This window comes from Saccopteryx leptura, chromosome 3 (genome assembly GCF_036850995.1).
Source record: "Saccopteryx leptura isolate mSacLep1 chromosome 3, mSacLep1_pri_phased_curated, whole genome shotgun sequence".
Classification (NCBI taxonomy): Eukaryota; Metazoa; Chordata; class Mammalia; order Chiroptera; family Emballonuridae; genus Saccopteryx; species Saccopteryx leptura.
Window position 1 is genome coordinate 263,163,861 of NC_089505.1, and position 23,534 is coordinate 263,187,394.

The 23,534-nt window shown below is 46.8% G+C and overlaps 1 protein-coding gene across 4 annotated transcripts in view; it reads right to left on the reverse strand.

The window, feature by feature from the left end:
• The window catches only part of SPTBN1 (spectrin beta, non-erythrocytic 1), a 215,112-nt gene that overhangs the window by 30,410 nt on the left and 161,168 nt on the right, over positions 1–23,534 (reverse strand). For all 4 annotated transcript variants that reach the window (XM_066378264.1, XM_066378265.1, XM_066378266.1 and 1 more), the window contains 11 exons: positions 20,282–20,394; positions 17,569–17,756; positions 16,392–16,509; positions 15,179–15,337; positions 14,287–14,589; positions 12,357–12,510; positions 10,763–11,633; positions 10,533–10,670; positions 9,003–9,759; positions 7,997–8,199; positions 2,524–2,614 (listed from right to left, as the gene is read on the reverse strand). In XM_066378264.1, the coding sequence (XP_066234361.1) occupies positions 2,524–2,614; positions 7,997–8,199; positions 9,003–9,759; positions 10,533–10,670; positions 10,763–11,633; positions 12,357–12,510; positions 14,287–14,589; positions 15,179–15,337; positions 16,392–16,509; positions 17,569–17,756; positions 20,282–20,394 (3,095 nt within the window). The remainder of the gene's footprint in view (positions 1–2,523; positions 2,615–7,996; positions 8,200–9,002; positions 9,760–10,532; positions 10,671–10,762; positions 11,634–12,356; positions 12,511–14,286; positions 14,590–15,178; positions 15,338–16,391; positions 16,510–17,568; positions 17,757–20,281; positions 20,395–23,534) is intronic.

Here is a 23,534-nt window from a genome sequence, read left to right on the forward strand (position 1 = left end):
GTGGGACATCTGACACCCCCGGCAGATACTATGTTTGTACTGAAATAATGAGAGTCAAGGAAAGAAAAGACAAATCCAGGAGATGTGGCCAAGCAGTCACAAGGAGACCTGCAAATCATCTCTGAGACACGCAAGCCCAGCCTACACCTTTCTGCATAGTTTACAGTCACTGGTGTGTAAGGAGTGGACTCCTTGCAACCAAGAATGCCAGTTTCAAACAAGTGTTAGCAAAGATCAAAGACTTATTAAGGTTATATGCTGTGATTCCACTGGGAAGCACTATCATTTTATCTGTTTACTTTTCCTACACATCTCTATTTATGAATAAGAATCTATTTACGTAAATGGAAAACAAGGGCTGGAAATTTCAACCAGGTTTCTCCCCAGAGCTCTTTATGTCCTCCCAACTGCCTGCTCATTTCCTGGCATTCATCTTATTTAGCCCAGGTTTCACCATGGTCAGGTCAGTGAATTTCACCTTGTTAACTTGCCCTTTAAGCAAGAGCATGAAAGCCCACTATTACTCTCCATTTCCCCCCAGACAGCCTGATGGTGCTTCAAGGGAAACATCAAAGTTATACAGGGACCTCCCATGCGTGGAAGGTACAGCCCAGGCTACAAACATCTCCTGATTCCTTTGACTCCCTCCAATGCTAAAGGGCCACTTGTTATTCACTGCATCTCCCCACAGTTAACTTGTGATCCCATTAGTCTCCTTAATGCCCCGTCTTGGGACATGAATGCTTCTTTTAAATGAGCACCCTATTCAAATGGGTTATTAATGCTCCAGTGGCACTTGAAGAGGTACTCCTGTCCTCAGCCTGTCTGGCTCCAGGTAAGTCCCCAGAGACCCAGATTCAGCAATGTGGTGCTGAAAGCTGACAGCCCCTAAACTACACAGTTCAGGTGCTTTCCTTCTTAAGGTCTGGCTGCTGCGGCACGCTGTAAGATTCACAATAAGACAGCTGTGTAATGGACATGAAAGACTGCTTCTGTCACAGACAATCTAACACAATTGTCATTAGAGCCCTATTTCTTTTAACACAGAGCTGCACATTTGATGACAGGCGTTTCTGATGATCTGAGTCACGTTCTGAGCATACAACCCGACCTCATCCCCTCACGCCCTCCCCTGCTCATGCCCACAGTCCCTACAGCTTCCCTTGGATAGTCTTCATCCCACTGCTGCCTCCCAGGGAACTTGGTCTAAAACACCAGAGAGGGCCACTGTTCTCTGGCAGACAGAGAAACATGATGCGCTCGTGAACTCACACATGTGAAGTCAGCTACATGTTTGTCTCCAACTAAGCTTGCAGAAAGACGGCATTTTTCTGGCTAACTTTAGTTTTCCAAGTTGTGTGTGCCTGCACCAAGGGAGCATGAAGCAGTATGAGAACCACCAGATTAACACCACATGTGAAAACTCAGGGTTTGAAACCAGGCTTGTTGCTCTTGGCATATTAGACACAAATCTAAGGGGGCTGAAAGATGGATACTTTAAGGTCTGAAGTGAGTAAGAAACTCAGTATGCCTTTTTATTTTTTTTATTTTTTTATTTTTTTTTCTTTCATTTTTCTGAAGCTGGAAACAGGGAGAGACAGTCAGACAGACTCCAGCATGCGCCCGACCGGGATCCACCCGGCACGCCCACCAGGGGCGACGCTCTGCCCACCAGGGGGCGATGCTCTGCCCATCCTGGGCGTCGCCATGTTGCGACCAGAGCCACTCTAGCGCCTGAGGCAGAGGCCACAGAGCCATCCCCAGCGCCTGGGCCATCTTTGCTCCAATGGAGCCTTGGCTGCGGGAGGGGAAGAGAGAGACAGAGAGGAAAGCGCGGCAGAGGGGTGGAGAAGCAAATGGGCGCTTCTCCTGTGTGCCCTGGCCGGGAATCGAACCCGGGTCCTCCGCACGCTAGGCCGATGCTCTACCGCTGAGCCAACCGGCCAGGGCCCAGTATGCCTTTTTAAAGAAAACCTCTGCTTCTTACCTGGGCACCCAGTTCCAGTTCCTTTTAGTTCTTTCCTTCCATTCCATTGGAAAGAATGGGTATGACTTTAAATAGTTAAAATATTAAATGCTTTTAGGTTATAGACTATTCTAGGACATCACTGTCTGGTATAAGTTTCTCAGATGGTGGAAAACGTCCTACATCTGCGTTGTCCAATATGGCAGCCACCAATCACAGGCGGCTACTGAGCACTTAAAATACAGCTGGAAGATGGAAGAACTGCTCTCTGAATTTTATTTAAATATAATTAACTTAAGATGAAACAGCCACATGTGGCAAGTGTCCACCGTAACGAATGGCACAACTCTAGACTATGATATTACAGATTATAAAAATCTAGTTACTCTAAGTAATAACTTGTAGGTAGGAAAACAAACATGGCACCACACTGCCTCACCTGAAAAATCACATGGGCTATAAACTTCTGGCCTCAGTTTTATTCCAGGAGCTCTTCTGCCAAATGCTGGCTGGCGCCCGCTAGCAACCAGGAAGGGAGAGGGGAGAGGGAGACATACCTCCTGACAGTCTTGCAGGAATTTCTGAAGATCCCTGTTGTCCTTCAATCTCATCAAAAGCTCACTGGCTGCCTCACGATTCTTCCTGTGCCTGTTATAATGATGACAAGAACATTTTTTAATAAAGGAATCAGAGAATCTTGAAACACAGATTTCATAATTCAGTCTCTTTCCTGGGTTTCTATATGTATATATATGTAGTGTGTGTGCATATGCTGAAAACAGTTTGCTAAAAGTTCTTACTTACATCAAGGAGACAAGATAAACAAGAGTGGCCAGCATCCTCCAAACTGTGAGCCATAGTACGGGAGAGCAAAACACCTGTCCAAGTTACACGACAGGCCAAGAATGCAGTCAAATGAGCGGTACAAACCCCACACTTCCTAATCTGTGGGGGAGGGGGGGTCTGAGCTTGTAATCTATACAAATCCCCATTTTAGGCATTGTGAAAGAATCTGAAGCCTGTATTTAAGAAACTTGTAAAAGGGTGACAGGACATGTGCATGGCTAGGAAAATACAGATAATTAACATACTGTGATAACTGGATTCCTGTCTCGAGAAAAACTCACCGAAAACACTAATAAATCAGAAATGGAAACTTTAAGACCTGTGAGATTATCTACCTACTCACAGGTAGGTAGATTACCTACTTTTTATTATTAATAGGTAAGTATAACCAAGGTTTAAAGAAGTTAAAAGCATAAAACCTTAAACAGAAAAAAACAGTAAGAGCTGGAAGGAGCAGGGTGCCTGCTCGCCCATTTGAACATCGTACATGGCTTCTTCGCACACACTGCAGAGGGGCCAGAACTCATCGGCAAATTTCCTTCCCCCACCCAGTGGTGTAGTTTCTCTACCGAAAACTGAACAGCTATGTGAATGCTGTGAAAACAACAGCTGCTTCATGGCTCCCGTGAAACGGGGGAAAGCTATCCCACACCCAGACTCCCACAGCAAGCTCCCCTGACACTGGCGTAACCCAAGGCGGCCAGCCTCCATGCAGGGCATTCGAGAGGCTGAGAAAGGGTGCAGACAGAAAGGTCCCAGTTCTTCACTTTGCTTCTCAAAGCAGTTTCCTGCTCACATGCCTGGGGCAAGGTCTCTCATCAGGGATGGGAAAGGACACAAACTCTGATTTTCCACAAACAAAAAAAGAGCAGCTTGGTGAGCACTTGCTGCTGACTGACTCTTAAAGAACCCTCCTCAGGGAATATCAAGAAAGATCTTAGCCTGACCAGGCAGTGGCGCAGTGGATAGAGCGTTGGACTGGGATGTGGAAGGACCCAGGTTCGAGACCCCGAGGTCACCAGCTTGAGTGCGGGCTCATCTGGCTTGAGCAAAAGCCCACCAGCTTGGACCCAGAGTCGCTGGCTCCAGCAAGGGCTTACTCAGTCTGCTGAAGGCCCACGGTCAAGGCACATATGAGAAAGCAATCAATGAACAACTAAGAAGTCACAACGCGCAACGAAAAACTAATGATTGATGCTTCTCATCTGTCTCCATTCCTGTCTGTCTGTCCCTGTCTACCCCTCTGACTCTCTCTCTGTCCCTGTAAAAAAAAAAAAAAAAGAAAGAAAGAAAGAAAGATCTTAGAGCAAGGCCACGTGTCACACGGTCCTCGGTGAGTGCTGGCAGCACAAGGGACAGAGTGGCACTACAGCTGCCATCTGTCTGGGGAACCAGAGGAATGCCCTCAGCTCCCACAGGTACCAGTGACTGCAGGACAGGAGCCACGTGAATTAAACAACACTGTCAGCTATCTACCACAGACACAAAATGACTCTTTACATTTTTTTTTATAGTTGAAAGGTGTTCCACAGCTTCAGGAAAAGGAATCATAATATGCTTATACCACTTAGGCAAAATGCAAAACTAGAAAAATATTTCTTATGTAACGCTAAATAAAAAGAGCTTATGCATAATTCAATGATAAAACGCTAAAGCACAGATGAGAAGGTGGAAACTAAAATGGCATGTGCTCAGTCAGGATAAAATGAATGGCAGTTTCCCCTCCACTTTTAGACATTCTATTGCTTTGATAACATACTGTAAATAAAGGGCAATCTCCTTTATTTCACTGCTATGCTATCCTTTCTCAGAGACCAAAAATTAAAAATAAAGTTTTTAATGCTGTTAGTGAATTTTGGCTAAAGGAATTAAGTCATCTAAAAATGTGGGAGAAGAAGGAATGTCTCAAGAAAAGCTCTTCAAGTGCCCTACCCTCAAATTCCAGTCACTATTTGTAGGGGTTTTAAGATAATAAAGCAAACTGTCAGGAAGGAGGTAATTTGAGTTGGAATTAGTGACAAAATGCAAGAGTGAAAAGCCCTGAACGAAAGGCCGACTGCCTCCCACCGCCCCACACAAAAGCACCACGACTCCTGGCCAGAAGAACCACAGATGCTGGCAGTTACAGAAGGACGCAAAAGTAAAATCAGTTCCAAACACCGAGAAGATTCACTAAGGGAGAAACACAACCTGGCAGAATCCTGAACACATTTCTTAGATAACCAAGCCTCATGTGGCTGCCCACCAGGTATCTGCCTGGACAAGCGTTCTCTGAGAGTGGGACCAGGAAGGAGGAAAAGCTAACTGGGGACGCAGGGCATGTCCTAACGACACAGATCTATGGGAAGGGCAAGGTGATGCCCTGTGACTGGTGTGCCCTGCAGAGCGAGACACGGCCACGCAGCCGGCTGAGACGGCTGTTGACTCAGAAAAACCTCAAGAGAAGTGTGTGTGGTTTAACTGTTTACTGGTGACAACCGAAATCGTTCATGGGAAGTGAAACTTAGGGTAGCCTTTCAAAGCAGGACCGTGGATTTAATTATAGGGAAGGACCGTCTCTAAAACGTGGCTGTCATTTCCCACAGCCCTAAGAGTCTCTTTGAGGGCACGGTTAAAGCTCTTGCTTTATTTCCATCTCTCACCTCCTAACTCTACCTTAAGACTCAAAAGCTCCCTTTTCACGTGAGGCAAATGTTAGGTTAAACTCTGGTTCTTGTGAAAAGAAGCACAGGTGCCTCGGTGAAAAGGGCTGGGAATTTTTAAGGTTTTCTTCAGACGGGAGATAGAAACTGGCTTTATGAAGCTCAATACTGCTCCTGCTCTCCCAGGATTTCCTTATGGCTTGAATTCCCATTTGCGCCAGGAAGCGCAGCCCGGGACAGCTGGGGGCAGGCGGGGGCAGAGGGCTCTTTTCGATCCAGTCACAAGCACTTGAAAGGTCACTTGTACCCCACCCACATTTGTTAAGAGTCAGTGTCTTTGTTCTGGTACTTTCTCATTTTAACAAACTCTGTGGTAATTGACAAGATTTTGGGAATGTAAGCACATTATGATTTTGCATTCTATGGAAATAGCTTGAGAAGAGCCTCAGAATGTATCTGGACAGGGGATTCAATCTGCAGGTCCAGGTATTTACTTAGCTCGTGCCCCTATGGCACCTGGAACTCAGATTTGTGTATATTTATAACAGACAAGTATCCTCTGAGGTCAGTTTCAGATCTTGAGGCCTCCGGGGACGTTCAAGTGAAACCAGAATTCGGTAACACCAGCCACAGTCCTCCCCTGAGCAGGTCAATGGTTAACACCCCCACCCCCAACCTTCCTTGTGCTTGTGAAGAGCAGAGGATCCTCCTCCCATTCCTTTTCTGAAACCAGAAATCCTATGGAGACTCTGGAACCCCAGTGCTCAGTCAAGGACAAAAGGAAGGTTAAGCCACAACTGAGAGCTGCTGAAATGTTCTCTCAGATCCAGGAGTCTCCAGCCTTGACAGCATCACCTGTCTCCAATAACCTTTCTCAGCTGCAGCACCAGGGGGCATATAAATACATGTGGGAAGCTGCGGCAGCTGCAGGCCAGCCTGAACGCATGTGTCCCTAGAGCCCAAGTCCCCCTCAGGAAACCAGCTGTGTGCGTCTAACAGAGGAGCACAGGGTATCATATTTACAAAACAACGAGAGCTTTAACATTAAGGAAGAGGGAAATTCTTTTCCTCTAGGTCAGTGGTCGGCAAACTCATTTGTCAACAGAGCCAAATATCAATAGTACAATGATTGAAATTTCTTTTGAGAGCCAAATTTTTTAAACTTAAACTATATAGGTAGGTACATTCCTTATCGAGGTAGCACCTGCACGTGGTCTTTTGTGGAAGAGCCACAGTTAAGGGCCAAAGAGCCACGGTTTGCCAATCACTGCCTAGGTTAAGAATGCCTTGCCGAATCCTTGCCTCTCACACTCATTTAAGGAGGGTTTGGTGGAGGGAATGTTTTTCTTTCTTATAGTTGTTTTAAATTAAAAGCAACAGATTAAAAATTATAATTAATGTATGTTATACCCTATTCCATAGTAGCACCTTTGGAACAAACATGGTTTAGGCTCTTAATCAGTGAGAAAGACCAGGATGCTTTATGGGGAAAGAGTAATTCCCCTTTCTACCCCAAATCATAAAAAGTTAATCTGGCCCGGGGTCCCAGGGCCCCAACAGACCCTCCTGACTACGGTAAGCAAGGAAACATTCTAGGCAAGAAGTTCTTCCTGTTCACTGTACTTGGAGGCCAAAGAAGTGCTGGGGAAAAGCTTATTCCTCAGTGACATTAGTCTCACAATAAGCCCTTCAGTCCAGCCCCATCTGGGACCAGAGATCACTTGCAACAGAGGCTAGTGGCTGGCTGCACGGGTCGGACGGAGCAGGCTCAAGTGGCCAGCCTGTGCCAGTGCATCCAAACCCTGATCTGCCCTGACCTCCCACCTCAGTAATAACTAAGGCAGGGCAAGAATTAGGGGTGAAAGCCAAACAGAGCACACTGTTCTTCAATCAGGGAGAAAAACCTTTTAGAACTGCAGATGAATGAATAAATAAATAAATAAATAAATATGAAACAAGAGCATCCAATCATAGATGCCTTGGAGGAAGAGGAAAGGGGCCTTTTCTTTCAGCATGAGAAAGACCCTACTCAGCATTATGCAAGCCAGTTTTCCAAGAAAGGCCTGATAAACGTTCTTTTGCTCTGCCAGGTCCTCAGGGCAAGCAAACCTCACCCCCTTCCCCTCTCCCTCCTGACAGGAGTCATAGGAGTCTTGGGTGGACAGAGGCAAATGTGGGCTTGGCTGGGGAAGTGTCTAGCTGTCAGGGTCCCATCAGGCAACATGCTTGTGCCGACGCAGGAAGGACATGGCTTACACCGGAGTGCTCCTGAGCATTACTGCTCTCCTAAGTCTGGGTAAGGATTAGTGTGGTGTCCTTCCTTTTGTGGACACCCGTACATGTCTTACAATGAGAACCACAATCCCAGCCAGCTGTTTGTTGCCCACCGATTTTCAGTGACAGGTGGTTCAATTCTGCTAGTTTCCCACATCCCACCCATTGGGAAATTTGTACCTCCAGCTGCAAGGACTTTGGGTCAGTGACTAAGACGCTTGAGAGTTCCAGGGTGCAAGGTTCCCTTAAGAACCCGAGGCCGCCGTACCTGTCATCGATAGAGTCCACCTTCTCCTGGATGCGATCCGAGTTGATGTTCCCGTCGCTCACCAGCCGCCGGCCGGTCTCCACCACGGCATTGATCTTCTCCTCGTTGGCATCCATGGTGGTCATGAAGTCCTCTTGCTTTTTAATAGCTGCTTCAGCTCCTTCCAAGGTGGTGGGCATTTCGGTATGGGCCAAAACATATTCCTTATTTAAAAAAAGGGGAGAAAAAAAGCCACAGAAGAATGAGCCACTATGAAATGCGACTCACTTTCAGCGTAACAAAAACACTCCTTCCCGTGTCCTGCGCCGCCATGCCTCACCCTTCACCAGACTTGCTCCACCACCAGCAAATTATCTATTGAATCTGATAAAATGAAAAGCTGGGAAGGAAGGAAAACCCAGTGGGACACCGTAAGTGACTAAATTTTCCTAAGTGGTTAAATGCTCTGCATTTCCCCCCCAGAGTGAATGAGGAAAGTAAGCAAAGCTTTGTCCCTCAGCCACAGGGTCCTCTCATGTGGCCATGAAGGCAGCAGCAACATACCCTCCAAACTCAGTCTTTTACAACAGGTTAACCCGAGGTTGTTGGCCATCCCCAGCTCTTCTTCTTTCTCCAACCTCTTGGTTCTGTGTCATCAGGTAAAGACAGATGGTCACCCCCTTCCCCCAAATCCTCTCTCTGTACCTTTTAAAGTGGATGAATAGCTCATAGAATATAGCCAATTTAATGAGGTGCTACGAGGACATGCTATGAACACTAAGGGATCTGCAGCAGTTGAAACAGAATTGCACCTTGCAAAGTAAGACAGCTCCTAGGGGAATCAATCCCTGTTCTCTTCCTGTGATAGGTTTCAATGCCTGAAAAGTCAGGGGGAAAAAATGTCTCTAAAGCACCCTTCTGATTTCACACAGGAGTGTTTAAACGAGCAGCTGTGGCCAGAATGTTTCTAAAGGCAACCAGGCCCGCTCGAGGAGGAAGGAAGTCAAAGGCTGCGGACGAACGCTACCTGGTTGTTAAGAAAGGCCTCGGCCTGCTTGGTGTCCCTGAGGAACTGCTGGTAGGCATGGGACTGGGAGAGGAGGTTCTGCCTGTTCTCCCACATCTTGTGCAGCTCGTTCCATCCCGTGTCCAGGGCCTGCAGCCGCTGCCGCAGAAACATGTACTGGGCGTCGGTCTGGCCCTGGGTGACCATCTCGCCCATGTCCCGCATCTTCTGGTAGTCCTCCTCGTAGTTGTCGATCTCGTTTTTGATGTTCTCGTGCTGCGTGAGGAGCTTCTCCGCCTCAGTCAGGGTGTTGGGCATGTCTTCCGACGCGATGGCCGTCTGGGTCCTGGAGAGCCAGGACTGGAAGTCGTCCAGGTCCCGCAGGAACTGCTGCAGCTTGCTGGCCTCGCCCAGGGAGGCCTCGCGGTTCTTCAGAGTGGTCTTCATCTCCTCCCACACGTCGCTGATCTCGGCCAGCCGAGACAGGATGGCCTGGGCCTGGTCGGGATGCTCAGACTCCAGCTTCTCCGCCTCCTTCTGCAGGTCACTCAGCTTCGCCTCGATGGCCACCAAGTCCCGCTCCATGCCGGTCAGCTTGCGCTGCAGGGCCATGACGCCAGCCAGGTCGTTGCCCAGGTCCTGGGTGGATTCGATCACCTTGGTCTTCTCCCGAATCCACGATTTGGTTTCATTGCACTCGAGGTGGTAGTTCTGTATGCTCAGGGCAGAGAGAAGGGCATCCTTTTTTCTGTCAACGAGTTCTCTGAACTGACTCCATCTGTGGATGCAGGGGCAGCAGAGAGAGCAGTGTGAAAGGCTGGCAGCTCGTGGCTGGAAAATGAAGTTCTTAACTACGGACAAGGCTACACTTTCCTCCCCTCTACCTTTCTCAACTGCACACTTGGGAAAATCATCTCACTCAGTATATGGATGTCAAATGTTATCAAAACAGCTCAGGGATGCACTATGATCTGGGAAAAGCCTGAGAGGAAGAGGGGCTTTTTAAAGAGCTCCAACATGAGCCATAACACATCTGTCCCCCAAAGAGTCAATTAATTCACACCTGCCATACATACCTTACTCATCTCTGAGCTGCACCTACTGGACATTTTCCAAACCCAGCACCTGACTGTAACCTCTAGAGCTGAGGCCATCCTGCCACCACCACTTACTCAAATGTGTTTCCTCAGCAGAGAGCTTAGACCCAGACAAAGGTCTACCTTAATACTCAGGACATGCATTGGCCAATTATGTCTCAAACATGCCTAAATCCTATCCCAGAAACCATTCCATTAAGAGAGACAGCATGGGAACCACCTTGATGCCTCACCAAGGGCCCAACTTGTGGTGTGGGGAGGGGCAGGTGCCAGGCTACTCTGAATTACATCATCCCGAAAGACACTTTTTGCACAATTAGGGTATGTCAAAAGGCACATGCCAATGCCATGACATCAGCACTACAATGCCAGTGACCGGGTACAGGAAATTCTTGACAGCAAGGCTCAGCGAGTGACTCACCCTCCCGCGACACACCGCTGGCCTCCCGCTCACCTCGTGTTCAGTTTGTCCTGCTGGGCTTTGATTTCCTTCTCACTCGGGTGGCCACTGTGCATCAGCTGTCGTGCAATCTGGTTTACCACGGCGACCCGGGAAGCCTGGTTGTTCATTTCCGGTTCTAGGCTCTCAAATCTGAAAAGGCAATTGGACAGGGTAGTCACCTCCTCGGCCACGACCGCTCACAGGAGGCAGGCTGGTGCCCGACGCGCCGGCGCAGCCCTCACCTGTGCTGGATGACCTCCAGGTCCTCCAGCTTCTCTGGGATCTGCATGTTGTTGAGCCACTGTTCCTTCTCGTCGATCCAGAGCTCACAGGCGTCGGCCTCGCTGAACATCTTGTACAGGGCCAGCGTGTCCTGCAGCGCCTGCTTCCTCAGCCGCGTCAGCTCGGCCACCTCCTTGTACCGCTCCTCGATGCCCGAAAGCCGGCCCCTGACCTCTGGGGACTCTGCGTGCTCCCGCGGCAGGGCGCCCGCCTGCTCGTGCAGCGCGTCGATGGTGGGCCTGTAGTTGGCGATCTCCTCTGCCACGTCCTTGTGTTTCTTGACCAGAGATTGGGTGGAGTACTCGTCATGGCCCACGTCACTGCTGGAGACGATCTTGAGAATGTCCAGCATCCACGCGTCGATGTCGTCGGCATCTGCCTGGAACTGGTGCAGCAGCAGGGCCTCCTCCAGGCGCTTCTTCCGGATGGCCGAGAGCTGCTCCAGGTTGGCCCACTGCTCCCGGATGTAGATGATCCGCTCTCGGATCTTCTCTGACCCGAAGTGCTCCTCCGTGATCATGTCTTCACCTTCTTTGATGGCCTGCTCAAAGTGGCCGCTGCGGCCGCTCATCTCGTCCTCAAAGGCCCGGTGCTTGCTGAGCAGGCGCATGACGCTGGTCAGGTCTTTCCCGTAATCGTCGGAAGACAGGATCTTCTCCTTCTCCCGTATCCAGCCTTCCTCTTCTGCCATCTCCCAGAAGAACTTCCAGAGGCGACGGGACTCTTCTAGGCGGGCCCGGCGCTCAGCTGCCAGCTGGCAAAGCTCTTGGTAACAGAACTCCATGTGGGCCACGCGGTCTCGGATCACCTGGGGGTCGCAGGGCTTGTAACCTGTGGAAGGCCAAGGGCGGAATGGATGTGTGACAATTTCGCCCGGGTTTCTGCTTGTGCAGGGGCTGCACCTCATGTTCTTACTACACGACCAGTACAATTCTAAGAGGAAGGCCATGCTATGAGGCAACAGAATACCTTCTAGGATTCTGACTAGAGGAGGAGAGAGGGGCAATGATAAGTATTATCTTCCTGCCCTGGTGTCTTATTATTATTATTATTATTATTATTATTATTTTTTGGATCACTTATAAACCAAAAAAGCATGTAATTGTAAGACAGAAGGCAGAGACGTTTAATTGTTTTTAAAATATAAGAAACAAAACCCAATCCTTCCAAATGTCCTTTGAAGAAATGTGCGTACAACCAAGTTTAAAAGCCTTGAGATGCCTGAGCATGCACAACAGGTTGCTGGCACACAGCCGTTGCCAAGTGTGGTCTAGCAAACTCTCACTGCCAAGCATCTAGCCATACAAGACCAAGTGGCACTTGAACATTCAAGGAAAAGACATATCCATCTGAGAAAAGCAACACAGAGTTAAAGAGGTCAGAGGGCCACCCCACTGAACTTCATGTACCCCCAACATGCAGGCAGACAAACCCGCTGGGAAACCGCAACAGCACAGTAATTTCAAAAGCCCACTGCCACACACGACCCATCTCCTTCTATAAAGACAGATCTCTGGTGACAAGGAGGTAACATCTGGAATGGTTTGTCCTTACCTTCCCCATCCATTGCAAACTTTTGGGCAGAGGCATTGACACCTCTCACCCGCTCTGCCTGGATGCCAATGTCAGCTTCAACCAGGGCATGCTTCTGTAACAGGTCTTCCACGCCCAGCAAGTGTTTGCCGTAGTCTTGAGACAATAATAGCACCTGTGCACAAGAGGTAACAGAAAGGACATCTGTGAATGCAGCCTGGACTTCAGCATCTTACAGTCTTCGGAGAGCTTGCAGCTAGCAACCAAGCCGCCCTGCCCTCATCTTCGGGGAAGAAAATGCGCAAACCAGCCCAAAGCAAACCAAACCCAAAAGCCTGCATCAGGAGAGACACCACAAACTAAGGATCACCTACCCCGGAATAAGCAGGTCAATTTTATAACAAAATGTTCAGGATAGGAGAAAAAGAGGGAGAGTGGGAACCAGTATGAAACATAAACTAGGGCCCCAAGAGGAAACTGCTGCAGCAACAACTATTGGAGAACAAAAAGGTAATAGAGCTGTTTTGCTTCCAAGTTTTAAAAAATCTCTTCCAGGTTGCTGCCCTCTTAAAGGGATGCTTTCCTCAGCAAGAGCCTCAGCAACACGTGTACAATCAATGGGAGGAGAATCTAGTTGACACGCTTACCAGCTGCATCTGTAACCAAAGAAGAACAGAGCTGGGTGGCTGTGTAGGCCCCTAACAGCTTCTTTCGTTTAAGCCTGAACTCACTAACATGTTCCTCTGTTTCTTCCAACAGGTCAATCTGGGGGCTAATCCCACATTCCCTCCAAATAGAATTTCTACTTCACGCTTCCTTCTGAGGAAGCCTCTGGACCAATCTGAACTAAAATATGCATGGGGTTTCATAAAATGAAAAGCACCTCTCTGCTAAATTTTATGAACATTTCTATTTTAATATGTCAAGAGAGACCGCACATGAGAACACCATAAACCTGGGAAAGTAAGAGGGAGGGCTGACGGCACATCAGGTGATCGTGTCCCACTGCCAGGAGCAGCTCCAGAGGTAAGCCAAACGTGAGGGCTTACAATCCGGGAAGGAAATCCCTTGCACAAGGTCAAGCTTGGGAATGGAACACAATGTACTGAGATAGTGGAGGCTTCACGGTATGACCCCAACACTGCCCTATTCCGACCCCACTATGGAGTGAAAGGCCTTTCGGCTGGGGAACTGCATGGCGTGGATGACTCTGTGGCCTGCCTCAGAGGACACGAATGGGCACAACAAGGCTTCAGCAGAGTGGCAGGTCTCTGCCTGCATAGGGGGAAAGCTTGAACTCCATGCTCAGCTGTCAACATGGAAGGGGAAGCACAAACTGGCACTGACAGCTATTTACAACGAGCCCCATCCTAGGATCGTATACACATCACCACACCGCACTCATCCTCACTATAGCCGGGCGAGGTAGCAGGTGATACGAGCTCCACTTGAAGAAAGGAGGCTCAGGAGAGGAGGCGGCTCTGGCACTCACAACATGGGCTCTGGCTGCCTGGTTCCGAACTGCGCTCCGTTCAATGCCTACCCCGTTCTCACCTGTCCAGGCCCCTCCCCCACACCAGAGCCACTCACACATACATCAGTGAGACGGAAGGTTAGTTCAACTCCATAAGTAATTAAAAACACAGAAAACCCCAATTTGATTGATTCCCTACTGTGGAATATATGTAAATCAGATCTAAATCACAGTATCAGACCTCCAGCTACAAAAAACTGGGCTTACTTACAACTTCTTCACACTTCACAAGTCATTTAACTTGTGAGCTAACAATCTTCCCAAGGGCAATGTGGGCCTCCTCTGGCTTTGCACAGTGGGCTGTCAGACAAGGGGCACAGTGTATGTTGGGGGGGGTGTTACGGGGGTTAGTGGGTGGGTCCCAGAAAAGGAAGGCCTCATTGGATCAGCTCTGGCCTCCTCTCAGTCACAGCGTACCTTCATTTCATCCATCCAGTCCATAATGTAGAGCATTTCCTGGAATATCTTCTGCAGCCCCAGGTTCATCTCGAGACGCTGCCTCCGGGCCCTGAGCAGCTCCAGGAGATATTCCCAGAGCCGGATGACATTGTCTTTCCTTGCGGTGATGCGCTTGATGTCGTGGTAGTTCTCTGCCTCAAGCTCCCGGGCCACGGCGACCACGGCCTGCACACGTTCCTCGTACGCGGCAATGTCCGTCTCAATGGCCTCGTGCTTTTTTGTGGCAGCCTCAACGGCAGGAAGATCAAATCCAAAGTTGTCCTAGAGAAAAAAACATCCAATTGGAACAAAGAAGCAGAACAGAGGTGGAATTCTGGGCACACCTTAGTCTGTGGTGATCTTAAAGCCAAACACCATCCCCTGGGCCCTTAAAGCTCTGGGCTTGAGCTCAGATGCCCCCTCGCCCAAAGCAAATCAGCAACTTTACAAAGGGGTCCTATTCATACCTAGCACCTGACTTAATAAAACTAGGGCAGGTGATGGTGTACATTAAGCCAGTTTTATTTAGTTCATAACCAGTCTAACTGCCTGGAAGGATTGGTTGGTCAGACATTGAGGAAAAGAGGAAAATTTCTGAAAATTACATAAATATGAACAGTTCACACACACACTCACTGGCTCTAAACAAACTCTGCTTGAGCTGCTTCCAGATCTGTAAAACGTTAGATAAAGAGAAGTGACAGTATATTAGAAATGATAAACATCCCGTTCATGGGAAGGGGGCGGGATGACCTGACAGTTACTTCAGAATTTGGGATATTCGTAAGCAGCTGTCCCGGGGCCCCTGGGGATGGTGTGCATTTCTAGATCGTCCCGGGGGCAGGTTCTGGAACAGTGTCTAGAGCAGGACCTGAGACACCAGACGCTGGTTCTCGCTCAGCCACGTCTCCCTCATAGCTGCCTTGCGGTCGAACCGGCGGGCGAGCTGTTCCAGTTTCTCCTGTCTTATGAGCTCATTCCGCAGAGCCAGTTCTCGCTCGTGTTCCGCCTTTTCCAGTCTTTCCCAGGCCTACAGAAGTGAGACAGAACAGTTTCTTGCAAGGTTCAAGGAACTTCCCTTGGTGACAGTCAACAGCTAGTATTTCTCAAAAACAAAACAAAACACACACACACACACACACACACAATCTCCAAAAGACCCAAGAACTTAAAAGGGAAATCCCGTTCCCATCTTTGTTGACTCTTAAGCCTTGAGAAAAAAAATAGGATTTTTTTCCTCAGTTTAGCCTCGTGGGAACATGCTTTCTTATCTAAATCTAAAGATCCTGTGTTGTACTTGGAAAACGAAACAGTGCAGATACAGAGCAATATAACTAAACCATATATCTCTTTAACTGAGAGGAAACAAAATAATAACAACTTCTAACAGCTCTGGTCATATAAAAAAGGAAATGATTTCTCTCAGGAAGAAATCTTATTATGACTTTCATTCACCTCATCCTGTGCCACTTGTTTTTAATTCATGTATCTGAGTATATTTTCCCCCAAATCCTTACTAACTGTACATGTTAAATATATTTCTATGAAATATATCATACTAAATGTTTAAAAAAATTCAACTTAAAAGAATCTAAACAGGTAACAATGACCAAAGTTCTAAATTTTTCAAATCTGTTCTTGGAAATAATGCCCACTGTGAACTTCTACAACCACAGACACAACGGGCATGATAACAGAGACTGTCTAATATAACAGCTTCTCTGATACAAGAGCCAAAACCCCAAGCCCCAGCCACTAGAGATTCCAGGTACATGAAATCATGTTTTGTGTTATCCCTTCTGCAATTTAAAGATGTTTGAGTCAAATGCCTCTGACTGATGAGAATAACAAGGCAAACAGGCAGCACCCAAGCTGGTTTGATAAAGTCTAACATTCTACCCAAACCTCCAACAGATCAGCCGAGCACACGTTATTCCCTTGACCCCCTGCAGTCCCCAGCAACAGCTGCCCCTTAATTCAGCAGGCAGGAAAGAACCCTTGGGCCTGCTGCCCTATCAGCAATCGAGGCCCAATGACAGAACCTCAAGTCTACGAGGATGGGGCCTGAACAGAGACGGTTTTACCTTGTTAATATCAGAGATGAGTTTCCCCTCCCGGGGCATGTAGACCTTCTGATTGTTGGCCCGCATCTTGCTCTGAATAGTGAAAAGAAGCACTTCCAAGTTCCCCTTCTCAGTAAATCTGAGCGCAGGAAAAAAAACCCAGCCGTAAACATTATTTATTATATTTTGTTCCTTCAAGGGGAAATACTTAATTTTCTTCTGGCAAATTTCACACAATCACGCAATTTAAAAAGCCATTTATCTCCGGTCTGATTTATGTGAAATGCATGTTAGAGAAACCAGAGTAGGTTAGTTTTTGGGTATTACAGACCTCAAAAATGTGCCCAACTGTGAAATTTTTTTATTTTTTTGATGTTGGTTGTTTATTACTGAGAGTTATATTTGGGGGCACACAATAGCATTCTTTTATTAATCACCTCTTTCAAGATTTAGACCTTATGTTCTGGCAATGGACTTACTTCATTTAGAGAGCAGAACTGAAGGCATTCAGCAAGAATTATTTCAAATGACTGTATCAACTATAACTTTTGATGGGTTTCAAAGACCTCAGAGCAAGAAATTCACAACTGAGTGGAATTTCAGAAAAAGGAGAAATGACTTTCACACTATAATTAAGAGATATGGTCCAAATCTTTACTCCATAATTATGAATTTTTAAAAGGTGTGAAAAAAATCAAATTTGGTGGGCAGCAAAACTATTTGTCTGTCTCTCTCCAATACAACATGAGCATTTACACATTTTGCTACAGATACAATAGTGGGCCTGATTATGGGTTCCTTTCTCAGACCCAACTGGAGTCATGATATATAACATACACACAACGCTACTTCTCTTAAACACAAACAAACAAACAAACAAAAAAACACCACACCAAAAACAAAAATGGAATTCTGAAATACAGTAGGCACAAGAGTTTTAGATAAGGAATTAGGGACCTGTATTTTCTTCAGATTCTCATCTATCAGTGGCACTATATATTGCAAAAGGCTCACAGAGAGCATGATTGTAATAAATCTCAGCAACTCAGGATCAGATGGGAAGCAGTAAGATGGGCCGGGCCTCTGGTGAGAGGCATGCACTAAGAGATGAGATCATGCAAGTCAGAAAACAGGGGCCTGTGACCGCAATGGTCCCTCTCCCCACATTAATGGCAATGCATGCTGATGTGTGTCTTACTTGGGTGGTTTCTCCACAGTGCGGTAAGTGTTGAATGCCTGAAGCTGTTGTTGAACCCCAACCAGTGAATTGGCAAATTTGCGATTGTTCAAAATAATGATGGTTTGTTCAATCCACTCCAGAAGGTCGGAGGCTAGTGATTCGTACTTTTCAATCATTTTTTCTGTTTCAATGGCATTGTCAAGCACCTGTAAACAGGAGTTAGAAAAATGGAAAAGATCGTGTCACAACACAGGGAAAATGTGACTGCAACCGTATACGAGCACACCTGCTTCATGACGATTCCACGCTGCTACTTTTGTTAACAGACACCCAGCCAATGGCTATTATTTGACAGCAACGACAGCTTAGCTCAGCTGGAATTGGTTCTGGAACCTCCCAACCCCCAGGCAAAGGGTTTCAGAGTCTGAATGACTCCTGTTACCCAAGCTCCAAAATCCCTAGAGAAACAAAAAGGGCTCTGTTTTGCTGGGTCCTGCCCCATGAGTGCTCGTGAATTTTGCACTCCTATTGCATTGAGAAGACAATGTCATCTAGTTTGAGGTTTTCTGAAATAACTGGCAAACGAGAACTAAAAAGCACAACACTGAGGCTTTTTCACCTGTGGGAAGTAGGATTTCACGTCCATGGCATTAGCCAGCAAAATCAGATTTTTAGTACCCAATTTTCTGGGGAAGATGGGGGAAGGTGTTTTTCTGGGTCTGAGATTCCCCTCATAACCCTTCCTAAATATTTTAGCCACCACTCTTACCTCCATTACTCCTTGGGATGAAGATGCTTCTGCCTACTTCCCGGCCATTTGGAGAGTCCACCCCAAACTGTGACTGGCTAAATTTACGAGTTCATGGCAGGGCAAAGGAACTCAGTGGCAGTCCATTAAGATGTGAGCCCAAGGGGTCCTATACTACAATCTGCCCCTTTATTTGGAGTTAACCTTCAAGGACCCCTACCAGGACAACTTTGGCAAATGGATGTTACTCATATACCTTCATCTGGCAAACAGTCGTAGGTCCACGTTACAGTGGATACATATTCTGGATTTATAGTAACCTCTGTCAGAACAGGAGAGGCTGCTAAGCATGTTATAGCTTATTGTCTGTATGCACTGTTCTATTATTGGATTTCCTAAACTGGTTAAACTGACAATGCTCCTGCATATGGAGCAAAAGTATTTACTGTATTTTGTCAAACCTTTCGAATTACATGTATTTCTTACAATCTTTAAAGTCAGGGTATTAGTAAAGTGTACCCAGCAAATATTTTAAGGTCAATTTAAAAAAATTTAAAAGGGGGGAGTCATATCCTGGAACTCCTATGGGTCTATCATATCATGCTTTTTACTTAAAAAAAATTTAAATTTCTTTTGAATGCTGATGAACAAATATTTTTCTCCTGCAAACTACCTTCTTTATTTGATCCAGCTAATAACACTGTTTTGTCTTTTTCCAAATAACTCCAGATATATGGAAAAGATTTATATAGGCGGATGGGGGTCCTCAAACCCCTCAGCGAGATCTTCTGAGCATGGCTTTTAAGATACCAAGAGGCAGAAAAGGCCCAATAGAGATCAGGGGAACTACCAGCTTTTAGGATATGCCCTTAAAGGCTCCAACGCCCCAAAGGGGTCTCATAGGATGCCATCTGGGTCCTGCTTCAATAGTGGAAAGGAAGGTCATTGAGCTAAAGCCTGCCAGACTTACATGCCTCTGCTGTGAGGAAACAGGGACATTGGAAGGTAGGCTTCCCCCTCGCTCCTCTAAGGGAGGGTTCAGTCTCTTCCAGCCCTGCTCCAGCCACCTATGACCTAACCTTGCCCAGAAAGCTGGGGTTTGCCACTGAAGGCTGAAGGTGCCCAGGGCCATCGGCCCCATCTACAACACTGTGGACAAGCCTAGGGTATTTCTTCCAAGAAGCAGGTAAATTGATCTCACTTGCACAAGGGCTACTTAACTATGTCTTGCCTGAATAGTCAGGTTTTTTATTCTTCCCTCGAAGATCTCAGCTGTGGGTGTTGATAGTCCTATTTTCTGCTGCTTTGTTTAATATATAGTGTTTCCTTTATTCCTCCTACCTCAATGCCCCACTCATATTTCAGGCTGGGACCTACTCCTAATTTAGAGCTCTCTTTCCCCTTTTTGCCAACTTCTATTATGAATCTACCTTTGCCACCCAGCTTAGTGTATCCCAAGGTTCTCTTTACCATGCCACAGTCGCAGAGCTCCAGGGAAAAGCAACCTGGTCTCATCTCTCCAGGCAGAGGAGAACAGAAGCTCCATCTCCACACATGCTGCAGATGACTTTTCCAGTCTACCTGAATCATTACCAGCTAGAAGCAGCGGTCATTGGGACTTGGACATGAGCTGCAAAGTATAGAATTGTGATAACAATTCCAGTGCCATGTGGGCTTTTCCTGGAGGTGGACTTGTCCTGGACTCCTGCTCCCTGTGACAGCTCCTAACAGACTGAACTGGGGTTGGGTTGCATTTTTCAGGGATTTGGCATGGTGTTGGGGCCAACTTGGACTTGGTGAACATGTTAAGGACATTACTCTTTTATGGATTCTTACTGTATTGGCCAAGAGTTTGCTTAAAGGCTTTAATCACTGTAAAAAAAAAATAGGAGACTGGATAAAGATGTGGCACATTAAAAAAAAAAAAAAAAGATGTGAGCCTTAATAATGCCTTCACAACTTATAAAATTGGTGTGAGCTCACCTTTCCAATTCGTTTTCCTTCAACAGCCAAGGCCTTCATCTTAGAGAAGTAGTGGTAGTAAGTTACCACGTAAGTGATGATAGACTTCTCGTCAGGGTGGTCCACACTGATATCTGTAACCCAGAGAAGACACCCTTCAGTGCTGTGCTCACAGCGCTGCCATCACGCAGCAAGAGCGCCCTGGAGCAACTGTCCGACACTGTACAGGTCTTTATTTTCTGTACCTGTGAGCTATGTCATCACTGAATCAATGACAAGGCTAATGAGGATGAAACCACCTCACCACCTCTTTTACTGTATCAATATTCATAAATGCAACGAGGACATAAAGTCTTAAGAGATACAATCCATTCTCTAGGATCCCAGGCTATCAAGAAGACAAAAGTGATGCAAAATCACTATAGAGAAATGAAGAATGTAAGAATTCTCAGCAATAGGGCTACTTCCTAGATATCCCATATTTGCCTCTGCCCATCCGCACCCCCAAACTGGGCTTGTGTTCTTGAGTCCTCGTTTCTGCCGATGGCACCAGAGTTTCTCCCAGTCACTCAGTCTCTGGCATCTTTATCTTCTTGTTACCCACATCCAGGTGAGTCACTGAGCCTGAGGTGTGGATGATTTCATTTAGAGAATCATTCTTGTCCCTCAGCATTCAGACTCTTTGGGTCACAACCCGACCTGAAGCAGTATTCCTCACTGGGTGTCTCTGCTACACAGTTCATTTTATATACGGCACCCAGCTAGGAACACACTTCCTCCTAGCTCAAAATTACCTGAACATGCCCTCAGTCTGAAAAATAAAGTCTAAGCCTGTTAGACCTCTAGAATTTGCCATAACCTTCCTTCCATTCATCAAATATTGATCAGGCTTCCACTAATTGCCAAGTACTGTTCTAGACATTTCTGATTTTACAGCCTACTAATTCTTCTCAAGCACTATATATCTACACCAAACTCTTCATTCCCCCCACACACCCCAGAATGCCCAATAGTCCTTTCCTTTACTAACAACTTCTCTTTGCCTGAAATGGCCTTCTATACTTCATCATCTTCCCATTCTTCAAGGTCCAAATGAAAAGAAAGTTACCACCCAAACACAGCCATTTCTGATCCCTATAGCCAGAATTAGTGTCTCTCTCCTCTTTTCCCTTAAGGGGCCTGGTGATACAAACACATGGTGTACTTCCTGCCAAGTACTATAACTATTTATGCCTGTTTTATCTGTTTTGTAAGACTAAGTTCCCAGGGACAGGAACCTTGTCTTGGTAAGCCCTTTGCTCTTCCACCTCCCACATTTCTAATGCTTTGTTTTGCACAGAGTGGGTGGTCAACAAATATTGAGGGAGGGAGCAAATGAGTGAAGGTGGCAATGAGTTAAGAAGTAAGTCTTCACAGTTTGGCATTACTGAGTGAAGCACTCAAGTCGGGACAGGTCAAGAAAGCACACAGGATGACTCTGATCTGACCGGGCTCTTTCTCAATGTGCATCACACATGCGCCCTCATTTCCCCCCTTCCTGGCAGCCCGGTGGGAGGCAGGGCTGCTGCTCTTATTTTAAGGATGAGAATACTATCACACAGACCTGGAAAGCTCCCTGCCCAGTGTCACCAAGACAGCCAACCCGATGACAGTGTGGGCCAGAAACCCAGCTACTGTTTCCCCAGGGCCCCCTGTGGCCAACTCCTGCGTCTGCTCAGCCCCATCCAAGTGTGTCCCAAGGACAGCAAATTAGAGGAAGACAAGAAAAAAATGCCAGTCTTGTATGCAATTCAATAAACACAAAATGTTGACATAACCAGGGAAGGAGTAACCAGACAAAACCATTTTTTAATCTTGTCTACAGTTATATTTTAACTGATGGCCCTCTGAGACAACTACTAATAGTAAGGGCACTAATAATCAAACCCACAGGATAAGTGACAATAAATGCCTTTTTTAGGTCCTTGTCTTGTGATTTGGGGAACATCAACCCCCCTTTTCAATCTTTAAATTAGAAAGATTAACCAATGAGCAATTAGTAAAAAGATGTGGTCATAGTGATTAAAAAAAAAAGAAAAAGTTCTTTAACAAAGAGCTAAGGCTAAGGAGGGGTGTTTTCCCACAGTAAGGTAGGGGTTAAGTACGAAGATTTATTACAGCTCAAGGAATTTTAGTTTTGTTTATATTGAGAAGTAATTTAATGAGTTAGCACGAAGATAATTTTATCTCAGCTTCCTGTAATGAACTTATCAGTGTACATCTGATGCACTGGAAAAATGCAAGAAGCCAGTTAGGCAGCCTCATGACCTCAATCTGTCCTTGGGGAGTTAAAACTTCCTGTTTCGTATTTATTAGAACTTTAAACTTTCATTCACATACAGTTCTCTCTCTCTAATACTTGCACACAGTGAACAGGATCTAAAAAGCTTCAGCACTACAAAAAAAAAGTCCTCTGATGTTTCTCAACATTAGAAACGGTACCTAGATAACCATGCTAGAGGGCTGCAAGCTGGGAAACAGCCACCACACAGGCAAACTCCATGTCACCTGCAGTCAGTCTTTGGGGCCCTGCTGCAGGGACAGAGAGTGGAAAGAGATCAAGTCCACGGAGAGGAGGCGAGTCTGTGCCTCCCAGCAGCCAGCCTAAGAAGGGCCTGTGAATGTCGCGCCTTCTTCCACCCACATGCTCCCCTTTCCTGATGCACCTTCATCATTTACGCTCTTCCTCATAAGCCAACACTGCACAGCCCCCTAAAAAAGCCTGTTCTCAATCTCCGCCCACTCCGTACCATGCTGCCTGCTGCCTTGGGGTGCATGCCAGTCGGCAAGCCTTCAATGAGAGCCTATGGCAGGAGTTCTTCCTTGAGCACAGCTGCTAAGAACTTTCTTCTTATTCTTCTTTTTTATTAAGTGAGAGGTAGGGAGGCAGAGATAGACTCCCGCATGTACTCTGACAGGGATCCACCCGCAAGCCCTCTACACCAGGTGATGCTCTGCCTGTCTGGGCTGCTGCTCTGTTGCTTGGCAACTGAGCTATTTTAGCACCTGAGGAAAGGCCATGGAGCCATTCTTAGCACCCAGGGCCAACTTTGCTGGAACCATTAGAGCCGTGGCTGCGGGAGGAGAAAAATGGGGGTGGGGAGTAGATGGTGGCTTCTCCTATGTGACCGGAAATCGAACCCGGGACTTCCACACACTGGCCTGGTGCTGTACTTCTGAGTGAACTGGCCCAGGCTGCTAAGAACTTTCAATGACTCCCCACTGCCCACTGAAT